The sequence below is a fragment of the Littorina saxatilis genome, linkage group LG1, assembly GCF_037325665.1.
Source record: "Littorina saxatilis isolate snail1 linkage group LG1, US_GU_Lsax_2.0, whole genome shotgun sequence".
Lineage (NCBI taxonomy): Eukaryota > Metazoa > Mollusca > Gastropoda > Littorinimorpha > Littorinidae > Littorina > Littorina saxatilis.
This window is the reverse complement of record NC_090245.1, coordinates 69,408,397-69,423,732: the sequence shown is the minus strand read 5'-3', so window position 1 is coordinate 69,423,732 and position 15,336 is coordinate 69,408,397. Positions and strand designations below refer to the sequence as shown.

Here is a 15,336-nt window from a genome sequence, read left to right as displayed (position 1 = left end):
GAACAACCAGACAGATAGACAGAAACCAGACAGACAGACATACAGACAGACAGTAAGACCGACCGACAGACATATATAGACAGACAAACAGAGAGACAGACAGACAGACAGAGGGACAGACATACAGTCAGACAGACAGACAAACCGACAGACAGACAGACAGACAGACAGACGAGGAGAGAAGAATACCCTGATAGTCCAAGCTGCCTGCAGACGACCTTAGCTTCTTGAAAGCCCCAATCGTCATCACACGCTCTCACTAAAGAAGACGATGCGGAGTATTTTGCCATCACTCGACCTTCTTTGGGGGTGCCGCCGTTATCCACCCGAACACCGACTGCAACATTCATTATGAATTGAACTGAATTGAACTGAACTTGACAGAATAAACATGCAGGCATATGTTTGGTGAGTGAGTGAGTGGGTGAGCAGTAAGAGTACGGTGTACGCTCTGCTCATATTTATACGTATAATATAGCCAACGTGCATGGCATAAATGTCATGAACAAGTTTACAAAACGAGTAGATTTCGATTTTGACAGGATTGAATCAGTGACTGTTAAGTACAGTCTTTGATTCCATCAGATTGCTGATTTTCGTCAATCATCAGAGTAAGACAGACATTTTGATCATTACATTTGTGACCCTCCACCACGAAATGAGTCACATGTCACCTCGCGCGGTTCTGCGCAAGGCTTAATTTAAGTCCGGGGAGTGTCTTGTAACAGTGTGAGGGTCACCTTAGTCACAGGATTATAACTCAAACAGTTTTCGTTCTTTTCTAAAACGGTTTTCACCACTGGATAGAGCATAAAAAACTCGTTCAGAAAATGTAAAAATATGAAAATCATGCAAAGGTGACATGTGACTCATGCCGTGGTGGAGGGTCACATTTAGTCAAGTTTTGACTACATGTTTTAACATAGAGGGGGAATCGAGACGAGGGTCGTGGTGTATGTGTGTGTGTGTGTGTGTGTGTGTGTGTGTGTGTGTATGTGTGTGTGTGTGTGTGTGTGTGTGTGTGTGTGTGTGTGTGTCTGTCTATCTGTCTGTGCGTGCGTGTGTGTAGAGCGATTCAGACCGAACTACTGAACCGATCTTTATAAAATTTGACATGAGAGTTCCTGGGAATGATATCCCCAGACGGGTTTTTTTCTTTTTTTCGATAAATACTTTTGATGACGTCATATCCGACTTTTTGTAAAAGTTGAGGCGGCACTGTCACACCCTCATTTTTCAATCAAATTGATTGAAATTTTTGTAAAGCAATCTTCGACGAAGGCCGGACTTCGGTATTGCATTTCAGCTTGGTGGCTTAAAAATTAATAAATGACTTTGGTCATTAAAAATCTGAAAATTGTAATAATTTTTTTTATATAAAACGATCCAAAATTACGTTCATCTTATTCTACATTATTTCCTGATTCCAAAAACATATAAATATGTTATATTTGGATTACAAACAAGCTCTGAAAATTAAAAATATAAAAATTATGATCAAAATTAAATTTCTGAAATCGACTTAAAAACAATTTCATCTTATTCCTTGTCGGTTCCTGATTCCAAAAACATATATATATATGATATGCTTGGATTAAAAACACGCTCAGAAAGTTAAAACGAAGAGAGGTACAGAAAAGCGTGCTATGCAGCACAGCGAAAGCACTACCGCGCTGAACAGGCTCGTCAGTTTCACTCCGTTATGCACAAGCGGCGGACTACGGTCATTGTGAAAAAATGCAGTGCGTTCAGTTTCATTCTGTGAGTTCCACAGCTTGACTAAATGTAGTAATTTCGCCTTACGCGACTTGTTTTTGATCCGTCTGTCAAAATCCTGAATATAATCAGATTCTTCTCTTTTTACATTTAGTTAAGTTTTGACTAAATGTTTTAACATAGAGTTGGGAATCGAGACGAGGGTCGTGGTGTATGTGTGTGTGTGTGTGTCTGTGCGTGTGTGTAGAGCGTTTCAGACTAAACTACTGGACCGATCTTTATAACATTTTACATGAGAGTTCCTGGGAATGATATCCCCAGACGTTTTTTTCATTTTTTCGATGAATGTCTTTGATGACGTCATATCCGGCTTTTTGTAAAAGTTTAGGCGGCACTGTCACACCTTCATTTTTCAATCAAATTGATTGAAAGTTTGGCCAAGCAATCTTCGACGAAGGCTGGACTTCGGTATTGCATTTCAGCATGGAGGCTTAAAAATTAATTTATGACTTTGTGTTAGGAAACGCTACCGTTGCTGAGCTTTGGTTTAGTTTTGTGTGTTGTATGTAGTTGACTTATTTGTACTTTGTGGGAAAGTACCGATATTATATTTTGTAAACACAATATTTATGCTTGGACGAGAATGCAGGTGAACTTTCTAGTCCTGTCAAAACAAGTTGTTTACCATGCTGTTTTAGTCGTGAGTTCGTGGCGTTCGTTCGGATTAAGTGCGTCGGCGCTTTTGATGTACGTCATAGAGAATGTCGCTAGTTTAGTCCATGCACGGCTCGTATAATGTAGTTGTATCATGTTCGGTCTGGAATATTCTCGAGATTGAGTATTTACTATATATGCCAGCGCGATTTGAATGTGAAAAAAGCTTCTATTTGAGTTCTGCTACGATGTGCAGTTGTATGTATGGAATGCTAAATAAATCCTCGAACTCAATTTGACGAGTTGTTTTCTGCTGCTGCGAAGACGGGCGACGTAGAATAAAAGAACACAACTATACGACGTTTGAGAACTTGTGGCAATCTCAAGTGTCGTGTAACAATTGGGGGCCAAGCCAGGGATCTACGTTTAACGCCAAGGGTTTTCCAGCAACAAAGACAGTCAAGACAGTCACAGGAGGTAGCCATCAATCGGGTGTATCCTGAGGGATCAGCATTGAGACTACGGAACCGTGGATTCGGTGTGACTGGTGAAGAGTTTGGTAATCGCCGCAGCTCGGTACGGTGAGCGACGCCGGAGTGTATCGGGATTACAGAGGTTAGCTGCCGTTTGGACGAGACGGACTTCGTCGCGGAGCTAGTGCATTAATACTACGAAATACGACTGGGGTACGTCGTGTACGTATCGTGAGCAGAGTGCGCCGTCACGTTAGACGAGGAGGGTGGCAGCCTGCGTCTACGAAGGTGAACAGCGACGAGAGAAGCATCGGAGGTGCAGTAGAGACTGTGTTCTTTTAGAAGACTACATTCGTCTACGTTCGTGGCTGTGAAAGAATACAGACGAACGCACCGGAAAAGACAGAATGGCTGAGTTCTGGGCAAAAGGAGTTGAACTGGGACTGAAAGGCAAGCAGCTGACGGAGTTCGTCGAGTCCCAGACACGACTGCTAGCGCAGCGTGAAGAAAGACAAGCGCAGCGTGAAGAAAGACAAGCGCAGCGTGAGCGTGAAGAAAGACAAGCGCAGTGTGAGCGTGAAGAAAGACAAGCGCAGCGTGAGCGTGAAGAAAGAGAAAGAGAAGCACAGCGTGAAGAAAGGAAAATGGAGCTGAAACGCTTAGAGCTCCAGATAAAAATGGAGATGAAGCGCTTAGAGCTTCAGACAGAAATGGTGCGTGTTCAAAATGAGCACGAGGCACCACGCCAAAGAGATAACCAGCAGCAAATGCTACACAGGGCATTGAAACTTCCAGCATTTACTGAAGGGCAAGACCAGATCGATACTCCATACTTCACAGGAGAAGTTGAGGCCGTCTGCCTGAAGAAGCCCTTGTACGATCTATTAATTGGGAACATTGGGGGTGCGAGACGTCCTGATGACCCTGATTTCGAATGGAGAATGGGCTCAGCTCAGCCTGCTGCTGAGGAGGAAGACCCACTGCCATTCGCGAATGAAGATATCAGCGAACTGTTACGAGATGACAGAGCAACTGTGCATCGCCGCGACCAGCCGCAGGTTGTAAGCGCTGTGACGACCAGAGCCCAGGCGAAGAAGGACAAAACAACTACGCCACTCAGGGTCACCAACAGTTCTGCAACTGCTGTCGTGGACAGGGATCGGCTGATTCAGCTACAGGAAGCTGATTTGACCTTGACAAAGTACAGGAGTCGTCCTGTCAAGGAGATGACTAAGGGCGAAGGCACTGTGTACTTTGAAGTAAAGTCCAAGATCCTGTACAGAGTGTTCCAGCACCCGAGAGTCAACGGTGGGAAGCCATTACGTCAAGTTCTGGTGCCTCAACCACTTAGGCGCCAGGTGATGGAGGTGGCCCACGACTCTATTATGGGAGGTCACCTGGATGTCAAGAAGACATCGGACAGAATCCAGGCTGCGTTTTACTGGCCAGGACTGCATGCAGATGTGACTCGATTCTGCCGATCGTGCGATATTTGCCAGAAAACCATACCTCGAGGAAGGGTCCCGAAAGTGCCGTTGCAGAAGATGCCTTTGATCGACCAACCTTTCAAGAGGGTGGCCATTGACCTCATCGGCGAGATAAAACCGCCAAGTGAAGAGGGTCATCGTTGGGTACTGACCCTGGTAGACTATGCAACCAGGTACCCAGAAGCCGTGCCTCTGAAGAAAATTGACACCGAGACTGTTGCCAAAGCACTTGTGGACATTTTCAGCAGAATTGGGGTTCCTGAAGAGATCCTCACAGACCTGGGGACACAGTTTGTCTCTGAATGCATGGAAGAGGTCAACAGGCTGCTGAGCATTCGTCACTTGACTACGACAGCTTATCACCCGATGTGCAATGGGCTGGTAGAAAAATTCAATGCGACGCTGAAGTCCACGCTGAAGAAACTATGCAGTGAGCAGCCAAGGCAGTGGCATCGCTACATCAATGCCTTGCTGTTTGCATACAGGGAGGGGCCACAAGAGTCCACTGGATTCTCCCCGTTCGAGCTGATGTACGGGCGGACCGTGAGAGGTCCGATGCAAATACTAAAGGAATTGTGGACGAAAGATGTGGACACACCTGAAGTGAAGAACAGTTACCAGTACGTGTTCGAGTTGCGAGAGAAACTGGAGGAGACTCTCGAGATTGCGAGAGAAAACTTGAGAAAGTCTCAGGATAGCGGAAAGCACTACTACGACCGCAAAGCCGTAAACAGGAAGTTTACACCAGGTAACAAAGTGCTGATACTGCTTCCCACTGATCACAACAAACTACTGATGCAGTGGAAAGGCCCATACGAGGTTGAGGCCGTGGTAGGGATCAACGACTACAAGGTGAATGTCGGCAAGAAGTCCAAGATCTACCACGCTAACCTCCTGAAACTGTATGTGGAGAGACCTCCGGAAGCACTACAGGTCGCAGCAATGGTGGAAGAACCAGCCGAACTAGACGAGTTCGACGGTGAGGAACTACTGGAGTTGGGAGACCTCCACAAGAAAGAGGGAGTGGATGACGTCAAGTTAGGACCTGACCTGACAGAAGACCAGCAGAAGGAGCTGCATGATTTTATGGGCGACTTCACCCATAGGTTCTCTGATGTTCCAGGCTCTACGTCCTTGGTCGAACATGAAGTCCACCTCACATCTGACGTTCCTGTTCGGTCAAAACCATACCCTATCCCGTTTCAGGCTCGGGAATCCTTGAAGAAGGACATCGACAACATGTTGAAGATGGGGGTCATCCGTGAGTCATCATCCCCTTACTCATCTCCCGTTGTTGTGGTCAAGAAGAAAGACGGCACAAACAGGGTATGCATTGACTTCAGGAAAGTCAATAAGATCACCGTGTTTGACCCTGAACCAATGCCGACGGCACCTGATCTATTCCGACAGTTGACTGGCAGTAAGATCTTCTCAAAGATCGATCTCAGCAAGGGATATTGGCAGATTCCTGTGCGCGAAGAGGACATACCAAAGACCGCCTTTGCAACTCCAGACGGAACGTATGAGTGCCTGCGGGTGCCTTTTGGCATGGTGAACAGTGGTGCTACCCTGAAGAGGGGAATGCGAAAAATGCTCAAAGGAATGAAGAATGTTGTGTACTACTGGGATGATCTGCTAGTCCACACGGAGACCTTTGCGGAGCATCTGGAGACTTTGAGGGAACTGTTTTCCCGCCTGACAAAAGCTAATCTGACCGTGAGACCCAGCAAGTGCATTTTGGGGACCGACAACGTTGACTTCATAGGTCATTCACTGAAGGAAGGTCAAAAGGGGCTTTTGTTGGAAAACGTCACCAAGATCCTCAATGCGCCACGTCCTGAAACCAAGAAGCAGGTGCGATCCTTCCTTGGATTGGCTGGGTACTACTACAGAGAGTTCATTCCAAACTTCGCCGCCATAACGGCGCCTTTGTCGGACATGACCCGAAAAGGATGCCCCAACCGAATACTCTGGGGACCAGCTCAGGAGAAGGCATATCAGACTGTGCGCGACCTGATGTCACGAGACCCGGTGCTACGCCTTCCTGATACTGCCAAAGAGTTCATCTTGCGTACAGACGCATCGGACGAAGGGATCGGCGCCATGCTGATGCAAGAACATGGAGGTAAACCGTTTCCGGTCAGCTATGCCAGCAAGAAGCTGTCAGGAGCCGAGAAGAACTACTCGACCATGGAGAAAGAGTGTTTAGCCATCGTGTGGGGAATCAAGAAATTTGAACTCTACCTCCAAGGGGTGAAATTCGTGCTTCAGACTGATCACAAACCCCTCACCTACCTGAACTCTGCGATGTTTGTGAATAATCGTATCATGAGGTGGGTGATGTACTTGCAGAACTTTGATATGCGAGTGGAATCGATCAAAGGTTCAGACAATGTTGGAGCAGATTTTCTCAGCCGAGTATGTGAGTGAAACTGTGTTCATTCTCCAACAGACTAATGTACATACCTGGATTTCAATCAATTTAAAAACACTTTCATCTTATTCCTTGTCGGTTCCTGATTCCAAAAACATATAGATATGATATGTTTGGATTGAAAACACGCTCAGAAAGTTAAAACGAAGAGAGGTACAGAAAAGCGTGCTATCCTTCTCAGCGCAACTACTACCCCGCTCTTCTTGTCAATTTCACTGCCTTTGCCATGAGCGGTGGACTGACGATGCTACGAGTATACGGTCTTGCTGCATCGCATTGCGTTCAGTTTCATTCTTTTTTTTTTTTTTGCCAAGTCAATTTCACTGCCTTTGCCATGAGCGGTGGACTGACGATGCTACGAGTATACGGTCTTGCTGCATCGCATTGCGTTCAGTTTCATTCTGTGAGTTTGACAGCTACTTGACTAAATGTTGTATTTTCGCCTTACGCGACTTGTTTGATAAATGTCTTTGATGACGTCATATCCGGCTTTTCGTGAAAGTTGAGGCGGCACTGTCACGCTCTCATTTTTCAACCAAATTGGTTGAAATTTTGGTCAAGTAATCTTCGACGAAGCCCGGACTTCGGTATTGCATTTCAGCTTGGTGGCTTAAAATTAATTAATGACTTTGGTCATTAAAAATCTGAAAATTGTAAAAAAAAATAAAAAATTATAGAATTTACGTTCATCTTATTCTCCATCATTTTCGGATTCCAAAAACATATAAATATGTTATATTTGGATTAAAAACAAGCTCTGAAAATTAAAAAAAATTAAAATTATTATCAAAATTAAATTTTCGAAATCAATTTAAAAACACTTTCATCTTATTCCTTGTCGGTTCCTGATTCCAAAAACATATAGATATGATATGTTTGGATTAAAAACACGCTCAGAAATTGTTTACCTGTACCAACAGGTGTAGAACTCCCTGTTTCTTTGATATTGTCAATGTTTCGGCTCGTGTTGATCCTGGGATCAACTGAATTTCTTGTGTCTACTTACATCGGAGTACAACATTCGGATTAAGCAAAGCAAAGCCCACGACCAGCTGAGTGTCTCGCGACTGGGGTGGGCTGTGATTGACCGTTGACCTCACCCCGGCATTGAAACAACAGAAGTGGAGGGGGTTATGACAAAGCAACTCTCCCGCTGAGAGGGACAGTTAGACACCGACACTTGGTACCTTTTTGTATCAGTGAACGAGCGCGGGCAGCCTCTACTGGAAGCGCTCTGGAGATAATGATAGGGTTTACTCTGTCGAGTCTTCATATCGAACCATTATTCTTGCGTGCTCCGCCGCTGGTGTTATGCAATATGTCTAGGTTTCACAAGAATTCCTTGTTTTGGTCACCGACACACTGAACATTTCTGTACGCGAAGAACTGTCACCATTGCATTTATCTTGCTCTTTTTCTCATTTTGTAAATGTTGTTTGAACACCGTGTTAACTATTTACAGGAACTTCGTAACTTGCTACTAAAACTAAAAGTTCCGCAGCAGAATCGTCACTGCATATGACATTTTGTTATTTCTTGCAATGTTTATAATTGTTACTCGTTCTTCTCACTCTCTTCGTGTTGTTTTTACACTTTGCAAATAGTTGTGTTTGTGTGTGCTGTAAGTTCCTCACGAAACACATTTTCCGCCACTCTGCATTTGACATAATTTTAAAAATGTCGGGTCTTCTTTGTTTGAATTCTTCGCACTCTGTTCATATACATGTTACTCTGTATGTCTTCTTTGCAATAAAATGGGTATCTTTTACTCAAAGTTTCTCAACAGGGAGATCTTGCAGTGCATGTAACATTTCGTACTTTCGTACAGTATTCTTTGTTAGCTCATTTGTGATCTTTTGCTCAAAGTTCTTCAACAGGGAGATCCAGCCCCATTGCATTTGACAATTTTCAATCTTTATTCGTCTGTTTATTTTTTGTTCGACTAATAACTTCATTGTTCTTCATTGCAAAACGTTGGGTGATATTTTACTGCCTGCAGTGATGACCATATCACCAAGAAAATTACATGGTAATTTGCATCAAGATTGCAGTATATTTCAGCCGGCCAATGATTGACAGTGCACTGCATCAGATCTGCTCTCATTGCTTTATTTATCATTGCAAGGCTCAGAACAATTCATGGGAGCAGTGAGCTGTTTTATGCTATGACATAACTGAACCCAAGTGACCTGGATACCATTTTATTTTAAGGAACATCGCTTTGATGGTTTTATGTTATGTGCAGATTGCTCATTGTCATAATACATTAGTTGGGTGGCTGCTTCATCCGAGTCACCTTGTGTTACATGTTACTGTGATTATGTGTGGATTGGTGCTTCCTCCTTTTTAGTCACTTTTCTTCCACTGATGATACCGTGATTGAAGTTGCATTGCTGCTCCCACCTTTGATTCCCGTTTCAGTCGTTCATTTTTCTGTATATGAGTGGATTGGGGTAATTCAAATGACATAGTATACATTAATCAACATTAGACAATCAATGCCTTCAATACAGCAATTGCAGGCAGGATCAGGACATTTCCCATGGATGAATGCGTTCATATCATTGATTAAATTTGCGCATATTGCTCAAGTGAAACTTTACAACGAAGGGGTTATTTTTTCAGTCATTTGAATTTAACAAATATTTTGATAGCTGTTGTGCATGAACTTTAGTTCGTCCACGACCATTCTACAAAGTTTCGAGTCTATAGGTAAAATGGTCGGACATTTACCTTTTCTCCAAAACTGAGGTGTTATCAAATTACACCTCCGAAATTGTCAATGGCGCGGAAGCTTTCCTGAATAGGCATGGCCTTGACTAACCCAGCTCTAACTGATTTCTTCAGGTCACCAATGATCTAGAGGATGAGGCGTGTGTTTGTGCATACTCTAAAAATACGACTATGGCTGCACCATTGGAACCCCTTTCATGACCGTGCCTAAACATGGCAAAATACGGTATAAAGGAGTTAGTTTGATTTTACGTTGGAACGTTCTTTTATGCGGAGTTCCATTCTACGTTTTCAAAGTCGCACACACAACTAATCCCCCCTCCCCCCCCCCCCCCACATGTTCTACAACATGTTTTGGCCCTGTTGATCTCTGATCAACCCTTTTTTCTTGTTTTACACATGAATCTGCTTAACATTTGGTAAGAAATGACCGTCAATCTAGTAGTGCCGGGCGGTCGTGAGAATTCAAGGTTTTCAGAGACAGACAGTAAATAACGTGTTCTGAAATAAACACATGCCGAAAAATTCTTTAGTCAGCCAGTTGATCATCTGCCTGACAACGGATAGGAAGTGTAAAATTGGTCGCATCATGACAATTTGCTGTGTATGGCGGTTATAACAGACGATTTGTCTGCAGGGCGGTCGTGAGAAAAAATGAGACGGACACCTTGCCCGAGTGACAAAATGACCAAGCGCAAGTAGAATAAGCCGTAGTTAGCCTTTCAAAACCATTTCATGTCGTGATTTGATGGAAATTCCTACTTATTAAAAGCATTTTACGTCCAAACCTTTTGACAGCCATTCAAACCGAACAGATTTGTAATTAATGTTTTTGAGACGGACACATTTAGAAAAAAGACCGTTTACTTCGCATGCGATTGTATCGAATAAATATAAACACATTCATTGTTTTTTTTAAACTAAGTGTGTTCATCTATCTCTGTTCTTTGGTTTCTAATGTACTTTTAACTGGATTTCTTTGTGTGTTTTTGTACTGGTGCCTTTGTCTATTGCAATGTGGCTAAAAAGGGAAATCGTGTCCGTCTCATTTCTCACGACCGACCTACCTCTTTCGCAGGTGGGGAATACAAACTTGACTTGAAATCGATCAAAGTTTATTTTTCATATGTAAATTCCGAGGACATTCGACATAGACCAGTGAAAATTCACGACTAAACAAAACGAAAGGTTTTATTTAATATCAAAGTCAGGGACATACCCGACTCTGAAGACTGTGAAACGTACCGCGCTGAACAGGCTCGTCAGTTTCACTGCGTTTTGCACGAGCGGCGGACAACGGTCATTGTGAAAAAATCCAGTGCGTTCAGTTTCATTCTGTGAGTTCCACAGCTTGGCTAAATGTAGTAATTTCGCCTTACGCGACTTGTTATTTTTTACCACAACAGCGACGGTAAATGTTCAAGCGAAGGGAAATAAATGGTATTTTTCAGAAACTGTAAATACACACACTGACGCGTGCACACACACACACACACACACACACACACACACACACACACACACACAAACAGACAGACATGCACGCATGCGCACATGCACACACACGCGCGCGCACACACACATACACACACACACGTACACACACACACACACACACACACACACGCACGTACGCACACACTCATACACACACAAGTACAGGCGAGACTCACGGTAGTCGCTCACAGAAGAAACATGCACTCTCAAGGACTCCAGCAGCGCGTCAGTTCTCGCTTTCTCCGTCTTCATAGTCTCGAACAAACTCAGTTGTTCACGCAGTTCCGAGTCGGTTGCTTCCAGCACGGTTTTGCCCTCGTCACACCCGTCAACAAACACCGTCGCTCCACGAAGCAAGGGAGAGAAACTCGGCAAGCATGCGGATGTGTATGAAGAGTTTTCGACCTTGCATTTGTAGTCTCCAGTTTCCACAGGGTTTGGGACGGCCAAAAGAAAGTACCCGTTTTCCTCTGACGTGCTACGCAGCGTTTGGTTGTCTGGCGTCTGCACACCAGAAAGAAGCCGTTTGAAACCGAATTGTTGACATGGTTTGTGAACAAATTGTGTAAAACAACAGCTGTAGCCAAAACTAACAAGATTCTCTTTTTGCTTGGAACTCAATAGAATACAGTACAACAAAATAAAACTAATGTTGAAAAGCAAAAGAATGCTGTACGCACCAAGACAAGCAAAGCACAAGGACAACGTTTAAAAAAAATTACATTAAATTACATTAAATCAATTTATCTATTTTAAAGACATGAATAAACAAAAGCAAACAAAGAAACAGCTAGGTGCAAAATGGTCAGTAATATTCTAATTTAGACAAGATGGCTGGATGCCTATCTCTGTCACTTTAGACAACAGTAAAGGAAGAAGAAGAAAAAGAATCCGCCACCAGAAATATTTCTTTTCGTCACAATTGCAATGCACCACATCTGGAATTGGGTCAAGTACAATTCGCACACAGAAATAATAATAAGAATTTCAAATTTACCGTCCACACTGCTTTCACGGCAGACATCCATTTGCTCCTGAAGGGTCCACAGGCGAGCAGAAGGTGGTGCTCCTTTGTGCCGTTGTTGAACATGGTCCTGTTCAGTAGTCTGGCGTGAAGGTTGCCGTCTTCGGTCACTGAAGCATCTGAATGGTATCCGTTTACGTTATTTTATTTTATTTTTTTATTTTTTTTATAAAATCGTGAAATTTCGCGCAGATCGAGACAGTTGTTGTTATGCGAGACCGAGAGACGCCACGCGCCTCAAAGAAGGAAAATCTAACGTTTAATCCATACTTATTGTCAGCATTGATGTAGAGCTTAGACTGGTTAGTAACTAATAGACTCACAGACAAAATATCAAGATGAATGGCATGTCAAGTTAATTTCCGCTTTACTTTGTAATTGATTTTGATGGTGCTTTTTGGACAAGGGATCAGTGCAGTGTCCTCTTTGGCCAGTTTGAGGAGTCTCCGAACAAGATTGACATCTTGAGAGAGCTACCTCTCCCAACTCCTGCTCCTCCTCCCACACCCGTATTAATCGACGTCCGTGCCGTGAACAGTTATTCGCACAAGGAATTAAAGCGAAGAATTATAAAGTGTACACCTTTTGAGACAATGAGCGATCCGGTAAAATCGGGGTTTGAAAGAGACGGAGTGTTTAAATGGACATAGATTTATAGATGCTTTTGACAAAAAATCTAAGAAAGAAAATGTCTCAAAAAAGACGGAGATTTAAAATGTAGGTGGGTTAATCTCCAGCTGTGGGAACAATAAATCTGAGACAGTAGATGTAAGTGTGTGTGTGTGTGTGTGTGTGTGTGTGTGTGTGTGTGTGTGTGTGTGTGTGACGTGGGGTGGAGGGGGAGGGGGGGGGGTGTTGGAGCGAGGGAAAAGGGGAGTTGTTCTGAAAAGGGAGCTTCATTTGTAAATAGATACACAGGCCCGTGTGTGTGTGTGTGTGTGTGTGTGTGTGTGTGAGTGTGTGTGTGTGTGTGTGTGTGTGTGTGTGTGTGTTTTGTATTCTCTGTTGCTAGTTTGCATAACGCCTATATGGTGTGTGCGACCATGTGCGCTTGTCCAGCTATGTGTGTCTGTGCGTTTATCTCGGCTATCTTCATAAATTATGTTAATCATGTTCCTCATCCCCATGCCCCAAGAGTAGCTCAGAGACTCACAGACAAAGTATCAAGATGAACGGCAAGTCAAGTTAATTTCCACTTTTCTTTGTAATGAATTTTGGTGGTGTTTTTTGACAAGGACCAACATGCGGTAACATCATGAGGCACCAAACACAATGCAAAGTAAACCAGCGATTCGATGTTATATAAACTCTGTGATGAGTTGAAATAAAACCTTGAAACGTTGCGTACCAACGTAGAGACTGGCGTTCTGCGTGTGGGTGACGATGGAGCCATGGAGGTTGACGTTGACATGCACAGAGTAGATGCCTCGATCCCAGTGCTTCACGTTCAGCAGACTAATGCCAGCCGGGGGGACGAACTCGACGATCTGGCTGACGTACGGATCTTTCAAGAAATGGTCGGATGTTCGTGTGATCTGCGTAGCAAGCAGCTTGTAGGATGAGTCTGCACAATCATGTCGATTGACACTGTATTACAACTTTGTTCAAAATGCTGGCAAGACGGTATCCAAATAATGCGTTTATACGATGAGCTTACACGTACATAGATTGACACTGTATTACAACTTTGTTCAAAATGCTGGCAAGACGGTATCCAAATAATGCGTTTATACGATGAGCTTACACGTACATAGATTGACACTGTATTACAACTTTGTTCAAAATGCTGGCAAGATGGTATCCAAATAATGCGTTTATACGATGAGCTTACACGTATATAGATTGACACTGTATTACAACCTGCTTCAAAATGGTGGCAAGAACAGTATACACAAATCTGCAATTGTAGGATGAGCTTACACGTATATAAATTGACACAAACAGGTGGCAAACCAGCTACCACATTATATATTTCCAAATAGTGCGCATGTTGATGAATACTATACAATACAATGCAATGCAATGCAATGCAATGCAATACAATACAATGCAATACAATGTAATGCAATCTAGTACACCACAACACACAAAACAACACAACACAATACAATACACCGACATACACCACAATACAATACAATGCAATAATACACAACACAACACAACACGACACGACACGACATGACACGACACGACACGACGCAACGCAACGCAACGCAACGCAACGCAGCGCAATGCAACGCAGCGCAGCGCATCACAACACAACACAACACAACACAGCACAACACAGCACAGCACAGCAAAGCACAACAAAAGACAACACAACACAACACAGCACAGCACAACACAACACGCTGCATGTATACAACTTTATCGTCTGAGCGTGGACCGTGCAAACAGATATTTCCCTGCAAAGGATGCAAGCTCTTACTGTCGTCCTCCCTGTAGTACCACTCAGTGTCCATCACGTGTTCTTCAGGGGACAGAGTGTAGTTCCAGGGAAAGGTGACATTTTCTCGTGCACAGGCCGGTACAAAACTACCATTGGACACTTCCACGGGTTGGAGCCACTGAAGCGCACTAGATGCTATATCAAAAAGAAGAAATGCATTCATTCATTATGAACTAACTGTAGTTTTCATTTCTAGAAGATGGAGGATATGCTGGTGAAACTATTTTAACTTGGGGAAAAATAGAGTTCCCATGTAAGGAGCGAAACACTGATGTCAAACACTCTGTCAGTGAACCATGAAAAGATTGCGTTTCACTACGTGTATTCGAATGGTTTTTTTCTTCAATAAATTGAAAACAAAATAAGTAAGACGTCAACAATGAGTTGCTATCTATTCAAATATTTCGCAATCACAACAAACGTGCAACAATTCGTGGCCTAAAATGGAAATCCCACTTTTAATTTCCATCATGACCTTTTGTATTAGTGGCCCCGTTGACGTATCACGATAAGGATATAATTATAGGTTTTTTAATTTTTTCTTCTTCTCTTTTTGGTTTAAAAAAAAGTTTTTATAGGTAAAGAACCCAGACAAAGGAGCATTAAACCAATAAGAAAACACACGTTGGACAATTACAACACACATATGGGTGGGGGAGGGGGGTGGTCATGGCTCGGTGGTCGCAGTATCAAAAGTATGTACAAGAATAAAAGAAAACAGCAACAGTGGGCATGAAGAAAACGTTGCTTCCTGCCAATACAGATCGGGTCGTCAGTTTGTCATATTAATATGTATATCTAAGGGTTATATAAAAAGAAAATGCATAAACAAACGTCAGTCCTTATAACATTTCCCCAACACATTA

At 43.2% G+C, this 15,336-nt stretch overlaps 1 protein-coding gene across 1 annotated transcript in view; it reads right to left on the bottom strand.

Moving 5' to 3' along the window:
• Nucleotides 1-14,761, bottom strand: part of LOC138977146 (uncharacterized) — a 20,155-nt gene extending 5,394 nt beyond the window's left edge. Inside the window, exons 1-5 of the mRNA XM_070350058.1 lie at nucleotides 14,450-14,761; nucleotides 13,367-13,582; nucleotides 11,992-12,137; nucleotides 11,171-11,498; nucleotides 190-337 (exon numbers count right to left, since the gene is read on the bottom strand). Coding sequence (XP_070206159.1) covers nucleotides 190-337; nucleotides 11,171-11,498; nucleotides 11,992-12,137; nucleotides 13,367-13,582; nucleotides 14,450-14,633 — 1,022 coding nt within the window. The 5' untranslated portion in view covers nucleotides 14,634-14,761. The remainder of the gene's footprint in view (nucleotides 1-189; nucleotides 338-11,170; nucleotides 11,499-11,991; nucleotides 12,138-13,366; nucleotides 13,583-14,449) is intronic.
• Nucleotides 14,762-15,336: the final 575 nt, after the last annotated feature.